The sequence below is a fragment of the Oryza brachyantha genome, chromosome 8 (genome assembly GCF_000231095.2).
Source record: "Oryza brachyantha chromosome 8, ObraRS2, whole genome shotgun sequence".
Taxonomy (NCBI): Eukaryota; Viridiplantae; Streptophyta; class Magnoliopsida; order Poales; family Poaceae; genus Oryza; species Oryza brachyantha.
Genome location: NC_023170.2, coordinates 17,912,130 through 17,926,646, shown reverse-complemented (window position 1 = coordinate 17,926,646; position 14,517 = coordinate 17,912,130). Strand labels below are relative to the sequence as shown.

Below are 14,517 nucleotides of genomic sequence, written 5' to 3'. Positions count from 1 at the left end.
TCATATGACACCACTAATGCCCATGAGCCACATTTGAAATGTCAATGGCCATCACATGGAACCCTACGTCAGCTTGTCAACGGTTAGTAACAATTTGATCAACAAAATTTCTTTCATCTTAAAAACTTAAATTCCTAGACAATATTTTTCCATTGCACAAGAAAAAATTAAAATCAGCCTTATTACCTACCAGTCTAACAATCTGCTGCTTCTTATGAGATGAAGAGTGGGATAGGTTATCTGGCGGCGGAAGGTCAAACAGAGCGTTTGAGTCTCTGAGACAGCGGCGAGGCCAGGAGACAGTAGCTGATCGGATAATCTAAGAACATGTAAATCAAAGCATCTGGGATATGTAGCTCTCATATTAGTCCTATTCATGATTGACATGATACAAAAATAAAGAAAATTAAGTATTTTTCCAGGGTGCATGGAAACAAATTATTTTTTTGGTACAACGAAACATAACTTCCAAATTTCAAGCTACAAGCAAATAAGCATGGTTGTACAACTCATAGTAGTTCCCTTTTTTAAAAACACCAATAAGTTTCATTTTTTTTCCATACATCAGTAAATAGGCATAAGTGTTTGTTTCAAGTTATTGATTTGATATCCCCACAAGCATATCGCTGAAAAGTATATTAAATCTTTGTGTTGTAAGGGCACGTATAACGTCTGTCTTTAAGCCATCTATTACGAAATTTACAAAAAAAACCTCTCTTCATCTAACAGACGACCACAACGTCTCTTCGCGAAGAGACGGTAAGGGTGCGTGCTCCGATACCAAACTGACACCGCTAGCACTGTTGTACGCTGCGTCTCGTCTATTCCCTAGTGCTATTGATTACCTTGATTTATGTGTCAAAGGATAAATTAAATATTCTGTAAACAAATAAATAGACAAATCATTGTACAAACTGTCTATTTAGCTGTCCGTATATATCGAATAGACAACAACCATCTATATTATATTATTGTACTTGTCCTAACAAGCCAGCTACTACTGGCAATCAATGAATTGCTGACGACTTGGAGAGAACGATTTAAATGAGAGCTACATCAATGATCAACAGGCTGATTCATATACAATTCCATTAGGTAAATTACTTAATCAGGCTAGTTCCCCCGGCTGTTAGGCCTTTTCCTAAAAATTTTCGCGTTCACCCGATACGTCGAATCTTTGGATACATGTATAGAGTATTAATATAGTTAAAAGATAACTAATTGTATAATTTAGAAGGATTTTGCGAGATGGATATTTTAAGCCTAATTAATTCATGATTGGCCAAAACCACCACAACAACTCACATGTGTTAACGATAGATTAATTAGGTTTAAAACATTTGTCTAATGGTTTCTGAACTCTATGTTTAATTAGTAGCCGAAATAGTCTACCAACGTCCAGCCAAGCACCCAATCTACGAATTTTCCCCATAGCGAGAACACCCAGCAAAAAAGAAAGCCGTATAATAAAAAAACAAAAGAGAATGACTGATGGGCTGGGCTGGGCTGGGCCGCAGCCCAGAAGGGCACATCGAACGTCGCATCCCGTGGGGATCGGGACGCATACATAAGGCCACCCCTCAACCTCTCTTGTCGCAGTCACAAACCACTCCAAAAATTTTGAATTCTCCCTCTGTTCTCCCCTTCCCCCTCCACCCCCGCTCCTCCCAAATCCCACCCCCTCGCCGCCCGGATTTCGAATTCTCCTCCACCCTCGCCGCCGCCATGTCGTCGCGGCAGGACAAGGAGAAGGCGGTGAACGTCCAGGTCCTCCTCCGCTGCAGGTACGCCCTGCCGCGCGCGCCTCCCAGATCTCCCTCCCCCCCGCCGCCCCTCACCCCCTCCCTCCCCCTCTGTGCCCGCCAGGCCCTTCAGCGACGACGAGCTCCGGAGCAACGCGCCCCAGGTGGTCACCTGCAACGACTTCCAGCGGGAGGTCGCCGTCACGCAGACCATCGCCGGGAAGCAGATCGACCGGGTCTTCACCTTCGACAAGGTTCGCTTCCCTCCCGCCTTCCTCCACCCAGATCTGCATTTTTTTTCCAAATGTCGCCAGGTTCAGCTCCTCCTAGTTTTCGGCGATTTTGACGGTAACGAGGGGATTTTCAGTGGTTAGGGTTTCTTAGGAATGAGCTGAATCTGCATTTTGTTGCCTTATGTTCTCAATAACCACACCCACTTCACTAAAAACACAAGTCAATAACCACACCCACTTCAATGTATAGAAGACATTACAAAAAAATAAAATGCAAACAGTGCAGGAGGGATGGAAAAGTGTGTTTCATTTCTGGTTTGGCCGCACACTACAGAGGTCTAATATGCTACTGTTTTTCCCCCTTTCCTCCAGGTTTTTGGACCAACAGCTAGGCAAAGAGATCTGTATGACCAGGCCATTATTCCTATTGTAAATGAAGTGCTCGAGGGTTTTAATTGCACCATCTTCGCCTATGGCCAGACTGGCACTGGGAAGACCTACACCATGGAGGGTGAATGCAGGAGAGCCAAGGCAAGCCTATGCTGCTGTTGATCTTTCGTTAACTTTTTTTGTTGCTTCTACCAACGGTAACTTATAGTTAGTTTCTCATTCCTTTTCAAAAATGCTTGCAGAGTGGGCCAAAGGGCCAATTGCCTGCTGATGCTGGGGTCATACCTAGGGCAGTTAAGCAAATATTTGATACACTGGAGAGCCAGAATACCGAGTACAGTGTTAAGGTTACATTCCTCGAGCTGTACAACGAGGAAATCACTGATCTTCTTGCACCCGAAGAGATATCTAAAGCTGCCCTCGAAGAACGGCAGAAAAAGCCCCTACCTCTTATGGAGGACGGGAAAGGTGGGGTGCTTGTGAGAGGTCTGGAGGAAGAGATAGTAACGAATGCCACCGAAATATTCTCTCTTTTGGAAAGAGGATCCGCAAAGCGTCGAACTGCAGAGACTCTGTTGAACAAGCAATCCAGGTACATCATTCCCCTGCCCTTTTCAACTTTCAACTGCTCATCTGAACAAACTTGTCTGCTAATTACCGTATTTTATATTTCAGTCGTTCCCACTCCCTTTTCTCAATCACCATCCACATAAAAGAGGCTACTCCTGAAGGAGAAGAACTCATAAAATGTGGGAAACTAAATCTGGTTGACCTTGCTGGATCAGAGAATATCTCTCGTTCTGGAGCTAGGGAGGTACGGTATTGTGTAACTAGCTTGAATACAACTGTTTGCATAAAACATACATCAATGCTTTGACTATTCTATGTTAGTATTGAGTTAGACATTTTCGCCTGATTACAGGGCCGAGCAAGAGAGGCTGGTGAAATAAACAAAAGCTTGCTTACTTTAGGTCGTGTCATTACAGCTTTAGTTGAGCACCTTGGACATGTTCCTTACAGGTAATTGGTTAAAATACATTGTAACAGTATTTGATTTGTCCTTTATTACTAATTCAATCCTTCTGACCTTGACTGCAATCTATTTTTGCCTTTCAGGGACAGTAAGCTTACAAGGTTGCTCCGTGATTCGTTAGGAGGGAGGACTAAAACTTGCATCATTGCTACTGTGTCGCCCTCAGTACATTGTCTAGAGGAAACATTGAGTACTTTAGATTATGCTCACCGGGCAAAGAGCATCAAAAACAGGCCTGAGGTGATCCTTTACCATTTTCTCACATTTACATACTCAATGCAATAGAATATAGATTAAAGTAGAATTAATCACTACATGAGCATGGGCTAATTAATCATACAAAAACAGTGAAACAGATCAAATGCTGGTGCTTAGAACATAGCAATATTTAGTGTATTTGAAGAGTATTAGCCAAAATTCAGTGAATTCCTTAATACTTCTAATTGCACAGTACAGCCTTAGTTAATGTCTGGTATATTTTTATATTTCAGGTAAACCAGAAAATGATGAAATCAACATTAATTAAAGATCTGTATGGAGAAATCGATCGACTTAAAGCAGGTTTGTAGTGAATTGGCAGTCTGTTGTAAGTAACTCATAATGGTTGAAGAATAACCTCACAAAAATCTTTCTTCCCAGAGGTCTATGCTGCACGTGAAAAGGTTGGAGTTTACATTCCAAAAGACAGATATCAGCAGGAGGAAAATGAGAGGAAGGTAATGTTTCGGATTTAAGATATCTGAAAGGGCAAAGATTACAAAACTGTATAGCTCTGAGAAGATTTTGCAGCGTTTTCCTGTTGATGCTAACTTTTCTTATGTTTCCTTTTAAAGGCCATGGCAGATCAAATTGAGCAGATGACTGCTTCATTGGAAACAAACCAGAAGGTTTGTGAAGTACTCTACGTATATCTTATTTTTGTAACTTGCTTAAAATTGATCTTTTGCATGCATTTTCAGCAAATTAATGATCTTCAAGAAAAGTACAACTCAGAGCTTCAACATTCTGCTGACTTGTGCAAAAAGCTTGAAGCCACTGAGGTAAATTGATGTCTGCAAGTCAGTTATTATAGCTTTATTATACTGTTTTGTGATCGGCAGCTTATAATGTTAAACCATGATAGAAATGTCTGGACCATACAAGCAACTTACTATCCACAACCAAAGAAGATCTGAAGCAGGCCCAGTATAATCTGAAGGAGAAAGATTTCATAATCTCCGAGCAGAAAAAAGCAGGTTCAATTTTTCCCTCCCTTTTAATTCCTGCAGATGAACTTTTAATAATTCTAACAATATTTTAATTCAACTTTGTTGATCAGAAAATGCTTTAACTCAACAAGCTTGTCTTCTGAGATCAGACCTGGAAAAATCTAACCGTGACAATGCTTCACTCTACTCCAAGATTGGTAGGCACTTTAGGCTTAATTCTATGATTACATTATACTGACCATTATTTTCTTTGTCGTTTGTTCTAACTTGATCAACTTGTTGAAATAGCTCGAGGGGATAAGCTAAATGCTGCAAATAGGTCAGTGGTAAACTCATTCCAAGCTGACCTGGCTTCCAAGTTGGATATTCTCTCCACTACCCTCGCCTCATCTGTAGACCAGCAAAATAAACACCTTAAGTCTGTGGAGAACCTGTGCAAATCCTGTGTTGATTCCCATGACATGGTACACATTTATACTCCTTAAATCTTCATGCCTAATTTTACAAAATATTTATTTGGGCTGAACGGTTACATAATATATGATATTTAATATTTTCTTGCTACATCTTTAAGGCTACCTTGGAGATAAAGAAGAAAGTTTTAGCATCAAAAGCACTATATATGTCGCACATGGAAGCCTTCCAAAATGTTGTGCTCCTGCATAAAGCAAATGCAAATTCTACACTGGAGGATATATCATCACTGTCTGCTGCAAGCTGTTGCAGTCTTGATCAGGTAAGCAATTTTCTTGTTCAGCAAATACACTACCCTTTGAGTTATTCTGATGGCATTAATTTTTCCAACAGCTTCTAGCTTGTGTCGAGGGAGAGGCTCAGAAGATATTTAGTGATATCCAGAATTTGTTAGCTGACCACCGAAGCGAAGTAGCACATTTCACTCAAGAATTACGCGAGGTCAGCTGCTTGCTCTGACTGCTATACACTCCAAATCGTCAACAAGCTTCCTATGATCAGCTCTTAGTTAAAGTTTACTCCCTTATTCTGCAGAGTTTCCGCATTAGTTTGGATAGGACGAAGGATATGTCTAGTTTCATTCTTGGGCTCTTTGACAAGTATGTGGAGGAAACATCGAAGTTGCAGAATCACTCCAATCACACACATGAAGAACAAGTGAAAAGCCTTGAAGATTTTCAGAAGGCTTATGAGGTGATTGATCCCCATTTTGTTCACTGCTTGATTGGCAATGTTTGTTGCTGTATCTAATAGAGTCAATTTCATGCAGGAGCAATCAAAATCAGAAGAACAAAAGCTTCTGGCAGATATCACCAATTTGGTCTCTAAACACATTACTAGACAACGAGAGTTGGTGAGTTTACATGCTTTCACATCATAAATACGTCTTAGGCATCTGGTTTGGCTCATGGCCATTTAGTAGAGGCACATCGTAATTCACTTTGATATCTTCATGGATAAAATTACAACTGATGGAATTTAACTAGTAAGTCTGACTAACCTTGAGGCATGCTTTGGATGGCGACCGTAATTTTGGGTAGCCTCTGAAGCATGCGACTTAAGTGGTAGTTCGGTTTGGATTGAGCCTAGTGTATTTTCCTGCAGGTGGGTGTTAGATTAAACAATATGGGTGACGCGGCACGTGGAAACAAAGCATTTTTGGATGAGCACACGTCCGCTATGGAGGTTGTCACGAAAGACGCCAAGAGAAAGTGGGAGATGTTTGCCGAGCAGGCAGAGAATGATTGCAAAGTTGGGTCGAACTTCTCTGCAGCTAAGCATTGTCGCATGGAAACCATTCTGCAGGAATGGTATGCCTTTACAGTTGCTTCTAACATTTTATTATTATTTCTTCAATTCTTGATCCATTTTTATTTGACTGGCTTTCACTAATGAATGGTTTGTACTGAACTCAGCGCATGCACTGTCGACACAGCTGCTCAACAATGGAAAACATCACATGCAACTGTTAACGATCTATGCAGAAAACAAGTAGCTGAAGTTGAAGCACTTGTCAGGCAAGTTTTATTTTGTGCATTTACCTTGTGCGAAATTCACAGCAGAAGTTCAAGTTTCTCTGGAACTAGCTGTTGCTGGTCACAGCTGGTTAGGAAGTCTTGTGTAGTGTTTTTCCTCTGGATTTCCACTAAACAAACTTGCATTTTAAGCACAACTGTTTCTGAAATCTTGATTGTCATGCTTTCAGAAGAAAAGGTCTGTTCTGAATTCGTGGTGAACAACTTAATCTGCTGCAGAGAAAGTGTCACCTTGCATGCTTGGCATTGTTTAATGTGTTGAAAGCAGCCTAACCAGCTTTACTGTCTAAAATATATTTCAGGAGTGCAGTCGAAACCAACGAGCAGCATGAAGCTGAGATTGCATCTTCCCGTGCCACGGCTGAGGAACAGGCCTCTAACAGCAGCAAGGACATACTTCAGGATATTGACAGTAATTTCTGAGACCTAAGCAACGCTGCTCATTTAAATTCTAACACGGAAATGCCTAGCTAACCTCAACTTGCTTTCCATCTGTTCGCTTCAGATATGCTGGAGGCGGCGCGCAATTCGTCATCAAGAGTGGTGTCGACGGTAGAAGCCCAATTGGTAGAGATCCAGCATCTGCAGGAGAACCACTCTAGCCATACTGCCGGCATCAACACGCACGCCGACAATGCATTCCAGAGCAGCTACAAGGTGAGTGAGACTACCTACTGTCTTGTTCATTCAGCTACTCTCAGTTCCAGTTTCACCAACCATTGCCTGAACTCCGGTGCTTCAATGCTGTTCCTGTGCAGGACTACGAGCCGTCCGGCGAGACTCCGGTGAGGTCGGAGCCGGAGGTGCCGAGCAAAGTCGCGATCGAGTCGCTGCGGGCGATGCCGATCGAGTCCCTGATGGACGAGTTCCGCGAGAACCACCCGTACGAGTCGAGCAAAGAGCCGAAGCCGTCGCTCATCCCTCGCTCGCCGCTCGCCACCATCAACAACTGATGAAGAACAAGAAATCCATTGGGATGAATCGAATGTGTGTACCATGTGTAATCTTATTAGTAAGAAGAGGACATCAAACGCTGGTTGTGTTTTGGTGTCCTTGTTGTCTTTGTGGGTTGCGAGCTATCTCAGCTTCCCCACCCCCCAGCGCCCTTGCTATCTTTACCATCATTCGAGTTTATTATGTGTAGCTATTTGTTGTTTTGCTGTGTGATTACTGGAGCAGCATAATCTTGTGCCTAAGATTTGTTGAAATGATGAACATTGCGTTTGAAATCTCATCTCATTGCATAATTGTGATTGCATTGCATACGCGTAAGGAAAGATGGGATTTTTTGGTTGGGGAAGAATTGGAATGGAATGGAATCAGGTGAGGTAGAGCTGCATCTCGGAGTGGTTCTGCTGCTCGATGACGTCGAGGAAGACGGGGTCGACGACGATGTGGCTGTCGATGCGGACGGAGAAGCGGCGGGACCAGAAGAGCACGGCGGCCTCGCCGGCGATCTTCACGGCGGCGTCCAGCTCCATGTGGCGGCGCGCGGTGTCGGCGAGGATGGAGCGGGCGTGGTGCGCCAGCTCGACGGCGTCGAGGCGGGCGGGGAGGTGGAGGAGGCGGCAGGAGGTGGGCGGCTGCTCGCCGGCGTCGAGGTGGGCGGTGCCGAGGTGGCCGCCGCCGTAGAGGATGGAGACGGTGGAGGGGCCGTACCGGACGGGGACGACGTTGGGGTTGGTGGCGTGGACGGTGAGTGTGAGGCCGATGTCCAGCGCCGCCGGCGGCCGGAAGTGGAAGGTGGACAGGCTGATGGAGATGAGCTCGAAGCTCGGGTCTCGCGGCCGGCACAGCAGCACCGCCGCCGCCGCCGCCGTGGAGGCCGCGCCGACGAGGGCCGAGCCCCAGCTCCACCGTCCCCGGGACGCCGGCGACGGCGACGGCGACGGCGAGCCGTTCATGTACTGGGGATTTGGGTTAGGCATCTTGTCACTTTTTTTTTCTTTTTGCCGGAACGCAAAGATTGCTTGCGCGTGCCACTTTATCTTGGGTGTTCTTCGCGTGAGATTCTGTTAGTACTAGGCCAGACTTAATGGTGCATCTTCAAGATGGTGATACAAATAAATTTCCCAAAACTTTATATTGAATTCATCTAAAAATATTATATCTAAAAGTTACCCCCACTTTTAGAATAAACTCAAAACTCAATTATCCCATATTGAGAACATATATGCATACGTAAATATTGAAAACATATTTAAAAATCTATTAAAGATATATTTTTCGGATCTATTTCCTAAAATTTAGTTTTATAAATTTAGTTTTTGAGATTCTAAACAATGTATTTTTATGATTTTTTAATTGAAAAATCCTTATATGATATTTCCAGAACTATTTTTTAACTTTATAACAGTTTAGTCACTTATTTAGACCCTCAAATAGCTATAAAGTAATCGGACAATCCTCTCAAACACCAATATCCTGTTGAGATGAATAAGGCTAAGAAAATCAGATCCTGTTCAATTAAGGTCGTATAAGGCTGAGAAAATCAAGGGTTTTACGGTCCCAAATAACTGGACAAAATTTTGTTTGACTTTCTTATGAAGATGGGTCACACTAAAGATCCGAAAAACAACTGGGCAGAAAAGAAAGAAGCTTCATTTCAGCGTGCAAAGACACTCATTAACTCATCATTCGTTACTGTAAAACGGGGTGTAGAAATTCTTATACTTCAGAACAGTTATGTATAATTGTATTTGCATGTACTACATTATGAGCTCGCGGATTCCTTGTAAATAATAGAGAGAATGTACAATGCATATGGACACTTGAGATATGCCATATTATCAGTGTAGCATATACTGCATATTGACAATTCAGATATGAGAAAAAGTTAAAGGGAATCTCAAGCCGCATATGTTGCCCTCAGGTAGTCTATGATGTCAGCGCTCTCGAACATCTTGACCCCTGTGTTAGGATCTTCGATATAAGGAGCCTGTCACAACAGCAATACATCTCACAAACTAGCACACAAAAGAAGAATTTTTGCAGTTGGAGACTTGGAGGGATAAAAGTTGATGGTTGCGAACCTGGAAAGTACCATATTTCTTAAGGAATTCCTGTCTCCTGGGGCTGCCTCGTGCACAGCTGCAGAAAATTTCAGCTATCAGTTACACGAAGAGTATAATGCTTGCAACTGCAAGCCTCTGTGCTACAGAGATGCAATTTGCCTACATGGAACATGTTCTTAGGGTTTATTTAAAGCAGGAAAGAACACTAATGATAGATTGCAGTATATCCAGCAAATTTGGTACGGGTGGAAAGTAATAATCATCTGAATACCTGTGTAGCAAGTGTGGCAATTCTAATTCAACAAAGGTCTCTCGTACTATTTTACAGAAAGGAGATCCCTGAAGAGAAAACATGCATCGGTCAAATTCTGGATCTGGCACTACGCCACAGGAAACGGCAAGTGCAACCGTATCAGTATGCAGAGGATTCAGACCTCATACGCCCATAGTTCTATTGGCTGGGGTGGGAGCTTTGCAGGAGTATAGGTAGAACCCTGTTAAAAATAGTGGGTCAGCCCTGGATATAGTTCATTCAAAACTTACGAGGACTATGCAGTAAACAAGGGGAAACTGTTTTTAACACACGGGTGTAGGTACAATATGTACCTTCCCTCTACGTCCACTCAGTGCGAGCCCTGCTGTTATAGTCTACGGAAGAAAGAGCATCAGGTTATTCCAAATGCACAATTGAATGAAAACTCGAAAAATGCAAGCTGTTGGGTACTGACTGGTGTAAATTTAAGAATCATGTATCAAATAAGACGGATTAGACGGTAAACTGAAAAATAAATTTCAACTAAGGTAGAAGGGCAGAAACAGATCATGTACTTGTGGAATACAGGACACTGGCAACTTACTGTCAATATACCAAGTGATAGCATAATTGGAACAGTCCCATCACCTGAAAAAAAAGGGCAAGTGGAGTTTAGTAGGAAGCATCCTGAAGCCTCAGGGAGAGGGAGAGGGAGAGGGGGAGGGATATATGCACAAATGAGACATGAAATAGGCACCATATTTGTCGGCCAAGTATTTTACGATGGCATCAGACTCATACATGGCAACCCCTGTGTTTGGATCCACCTGCAGTATAATAGTAGCTTAGATGATGATAACAGTGACCTAAAACTTCTTCCAAATTTCCAACAGTATCAGACTCATAAAACCCAAATTTCAAATTTTTGCTTAAGCTTATAAGCTGTTGGAAAATTTTCGTATACCACTTTTCAGTAATTCATATATGTGTAAAAGTAGAACGTATGAATCAAGCATGACCTAATACTTCTTCCAAATATAGGAAGAATACCTAAATATCCATAGTGAAAAGCAGCCACACCGCAGTAGCAAAGTAATTCCATAAAAACAAAAAGAAATCATTTTGGAAGGTATTCAAGACTCCCAAACATGAATACATGGTAATAGTGACTCTGTGAGCATGCTTGTTTGTCCAATACATTTCCAGCCTCACCGTTTTGCTTATACTTATTATAAGCAAAACAGCTTATTAACAATTAAAAACTAATTAGTGGGTAAAATTTTTATATGTGTTCTTAGCGATCTAATGATAAAACCCAAATTTAAAATTTCTGCTTAAGCTTATAAGTTGTTGGCAAATTTTCGTATACCGCTTTTCACTAATTCATAGATGTGTAAAAGTAGAACGTATTAATCAAGCATGACCTAAGAAACCAAAAAAATTATGGATGATAAATTACATACCATGTAAGGAAATTGTTGCTTTCCACCCATTTCTAAAACCTTTGGGCGGAATGTAGGGCCGTTTTTAGGGCAGGGGTAAAACAAAACATCTAGATCCAAGACAGCTACCATCTCTCTGACCTGCAAGGTTTACATGACCACTAAAAAATGTTCATACATAACAGAAGGAAAAGTGCAAGGTGCAGATGACGAAAACTAAAAATATTCACCTTTCGGCAGAATGGGCAGCTGAAATTGAGGCAGAATACACCAGCAATTGAATGGAAGGAACAAGTTAGCATGAGAGAGTACCCAAAATAAAAAATTTTGGGTCTGAACAATATATGTTTCAATAGAAACAGAGAAGATGATAGGTACCCTTCAAACTCGTAAATCTCGATAGGCTTTTCTGGTCGAGGACACTGCCCTATCTTTGATGATTCCTTAACCTTCCGACCTGGCATAGAAAACACACATGCACACGGGTTACTGTCTACTGGTTTGAAATTTGAACTCTGAACACCGGTAGTTGAGTAGTTGTTAGGATATGTACATGTTGGCTGTTTTACAACGCAAAGGAAAATCACATTAGCTGGTTGTAGCGTGCAAAATGACAATCAATCATGTGCTATGATTTTTGGTTAATTTTGTGGTTGCGAAGAAAATTGTGGAGTACCTTGGAAATCCAAAGCATATTCATCTGGTGCCACCTCGTCAGGAGAAACAAGCGATACCGAGTATCTGCACATTAAATCCATCCAAGCAATCTACCAAGTAAGTAATAGGATAGGATTTGGCAGTAAAATTGAATAAGGTGTAGAGAGCATTGGATCGAAATTGGGTGTGTGAGCAGAGCAACGCACCCAAGGACGAACACGCCGGTGCCGAGGCGGAAGGGAATGGCGAGGGAGGCGGTGGAGATGTTATCAGCCTGACCGGGCTTGACCTCGAACCGCCTGGGCTCGGGCGGCTTGAAGCCGGCCGGCGGCGCGAAGGGCTTATCTGAGGTGGAGGTGGAGGTGGAGGCGGCGTCGTCGTCGTCGAGCTGAGCGGAGAGGCGGGTGGTCCTCCTGGTGCGCGAGGGCGAGGAGGAGGAGGAGAGGCCGAGGCGGAGGCGGCGCGAGAGGAGGAGAGGCGGGAGGTGGAGCGCCGTGGCGGCCATGGCGGGTGAGGGAGGGGAGCGGCACCACCGCAAAGTATGGCACACGTGTGGAAGTGAACCCCCACAAACGCTTCACTTCACTCCAGCCGCACGCCCAGAAATGCTCCAAGCGAGCGATCTACTGCTAGTAGAGTATATTCTTCTTCTTCATCACTTGTTTTGGTTCTGAGTGTTTGTGTTCCTGTTAGGACATCAGAGCATAATCAATAGATAGTCTAAATTAAACTCTTTAAATAACTATTTTGTCACTTAACATTTTATTTGGTCACTCAAATTCGTTTTTTATCTCTCCATTAACCCTCTCCATTTCGAGTCTATGACAGCTAGGCCCACGCGTCATCCTCTTCTCTCTATCTTTTTCTCTCCCACATCCTCAATCTCTTTCTCTCCCTCCCGCCGCCGCTTGCCTCTGCCGTCCGCCTCTGTCGCCTGTCTGTTGGAGAGAGAGAAAGAAAGAGAAAAAGAGAGAGGGCGGAGCTGGCGCGGTGTGGGGAGGCTCGGCAGCGTTGACCCTTCGATGGTAACGGTAACCTCCCGACGGTGTGTTGTCGCTTGCTGCAGTAGTATAGTAATACTGTAGTATGATAGTAGTACTGTTTGTGGGCCCATGCGTAGGGTCTAAGTTTGACAAGTGTATTTTGGCTGTTCAAATTTGGCTAGCGACACGAGTAGTTTGGCCAGTCGGATAGTTTGGCCATCTGATTGGCCAGCCTGTTGGAGGACGAATTTTAGTCTAAGTCGCTAAATTTTAGTTTGGAGAGTCATTTGCAACTCTGTTAGAGATGTTATGACATGGTATATGTAGTAGTACCCATAATAGTGTGATGCTTCGGATTTACTATACATCCATCAGCACGTTTTGGAGAAAAAATAAGTCATTTTCTTGTCTATAATTGCCTCAAGATTTGGAAGGTGCAGTGGACTGCAAAGAATCTCAAATCCAAGATTTATGATTTGCTTTGCCTTCAGCGACTTAACCGACCTTTCGAGCGGTGGTTACAAGGTCATTTTTTAAGAAAAATACAAATGCTATATTTATAAACAGAAAATAATTTACGACTAAAATGTATATATATATATATATATAATATCGATTTAAAAGCCAAATATGGTAAATAAACAACCATAAAAAACCCTTAAAATCAACTTTAAATTTAATGTTGAAAATTTAAATTTTGGTTTATAAGTATAAGCAAAAGGTAAAAGATATGGATGATGGTTTTATGATCAGGGTAGGAAGGCAGAGTGTTCTTTTATAGCTTAAAAAAATGGTTGCAGTTGTGGACCGGTGGCTATGGTGGGGGTGCCGAGTGGTCATCTCGACTGCAGGAGAGGAGGGGGAGGGGGCAAAGAGCGAGTGTTGGTGGTGGAAAAAAAATCATCGTTGGAGTGGCTAGAAGTCAAAAGGGGTGGCGATGTCTCTATTAGCGAAGAAGCATCTCGAAGCTACTCATAGGATGGAGGGATGTGAAGGGGAGGAAGTATGTTGGTTAGGTGGGATTTATCGCCACCGGTGAGCCAAGAGGTGGCTTGTGAGGTTATACATAAGTAGAGAAAATGTACGGGGTAGAAGAGATAGAGGGGAGAGAAGAAATGGTGGAGAAGAGCGGTATGAATATTGGCATGGTTTAAATCATTAAAAAATATGTTATTTACAAAATATATTGAGTAATGATTAATGAATAGATAGTCAGTTCACAGAGATGCCCTGTCTTGAGAAACTATTTTCGATTTCTTGATTGAATTAATGGCTCGACAAAAGAAATAATGACAGGCCTCGTAACTAATCTTTTGCCCTTTTTGTGGGATCGCACCGTTATATAAAGTATTAGAGTTACTAGTTTTATTTTTTCATACTTAACACCTATTTAATTTGTGGAGTTACCGTCGACCATTAGGCTTATTAATGTTTTTAGTTAGGTTACATCTTATTTACTATATTACAAGTATTCATAGCTTATGCACTAGACAAATTCAATAAAATAATTAATAACTACATACTTTTACCGTTATCTTTTTTGTTTTGCTTAT

General features: G+C 42.4%; 3 protein-coding genes across 3 annotated transcripts; 1 reads left to right on the top strand and 2 right to left on the bottom strand.

The window, feature by feature from the left end:
- The first annotated feature begins 1,620 nt into the window (after nucleotides 1-1,620).
- On the top strand, nucleotides 1,621-7,675 carry LOC102707515 (kinesin-like protein KIN-5C). The gene is made up of 23 exons (XM_040526811.1): nucleotides 1,621-1,784; nucleotides 1,867-1,996; nucleotides 2,348-2,506; nucleotides 2,608-2,957; nucleotides 3,041-3,179; nucleotides 3,288-3,385; nucleotides 3,482-3,638; nucleotides 3,890-3,959; nucleotides 4,038-4,114; nucleotides 4,232-4,285; nucleotides 4,358-4,438; nucleotides 4,522-4,633; nucleotides 4,717-4,803; nucleotides 4,895-5,070; nucleotides 5,181-5,342; nucleotides 5,414-5,521; nucleotides 5,615-5,773; nucleotides 5,850-5,933; nucleotides 6,185-6,390; nucleotides 6,496-6,597; nucleotides 6,918-7,027; nucleotides 7,121-7,272; nucleotides 7,374-7,675. Exons 1-23 carry the CDS (start codon nucleotides 1,726-1,728, stop codon nucleotides 7,566-7,568), a joined length of 3,027 nt encoding a protein of 1,008 aa, XP_040382745.1. The 5' UTR covers nucleotides 1,621-1,725; the 3' UTR covers nucleotides 7,569-7,675.
- A 239-nt stretch (nucleotides 7,676-7,914) lies between these two features.
- Nucleotides 7,915-8,616, bottom strand: LOC102707237. Its single transcript, XM_040526812.1, has one exon. It carries the CDS (start codon nucleotides 8,541-8,543, stop codon nucleotides 7,935-7,937), a length of 609 nt encoding a protein of 202 aa, XP_040382746.1. The 5' UTR covers nucleotides 8,544-8,616; the 3' UTR covers nucleotides 7,915-7,934.
- Nucleotides 8,617-9,207: 591 nt separating this feature from the next.
- On the bottom strand, nucleotides 9,208-12,576 carry LOC102721386. The gene is made up of 12 exons (XM_006659630.3): nucleotides 12,188-12,576; nucleotides 12,001-12,065; nucleotides 11,703-11,781; nucleotides 11,555-11,573; nucleotides 11,346-11,465; nucleotides 10,640-10,709; nucleotides 10,487-10,530; nucleotides 10,236-10,277; nucleotides 10,064-10,123; nucleotides 9,901-9,968; nucleotides 9,648-9,705; nucleotides 9,208-9,553 (listed from the first exon to the last, which is right to left on the bottom strand). The coding sequence occupies exons 1-12, from the start codon at nucleotides 12,484-12,486 to the stop codon at nucleotides 9,464-9,466; spliced, it is 1,014 nt and encodes a 337-aa protein (XP_006659693.1). The 5' UTR covers nucleotides 12,487-12,576; the 3' UTR covers nucleotides 9,208-9,463.
- Nucleotides 12,577-14,517: the final 1,941 nt, after the last annotated feature.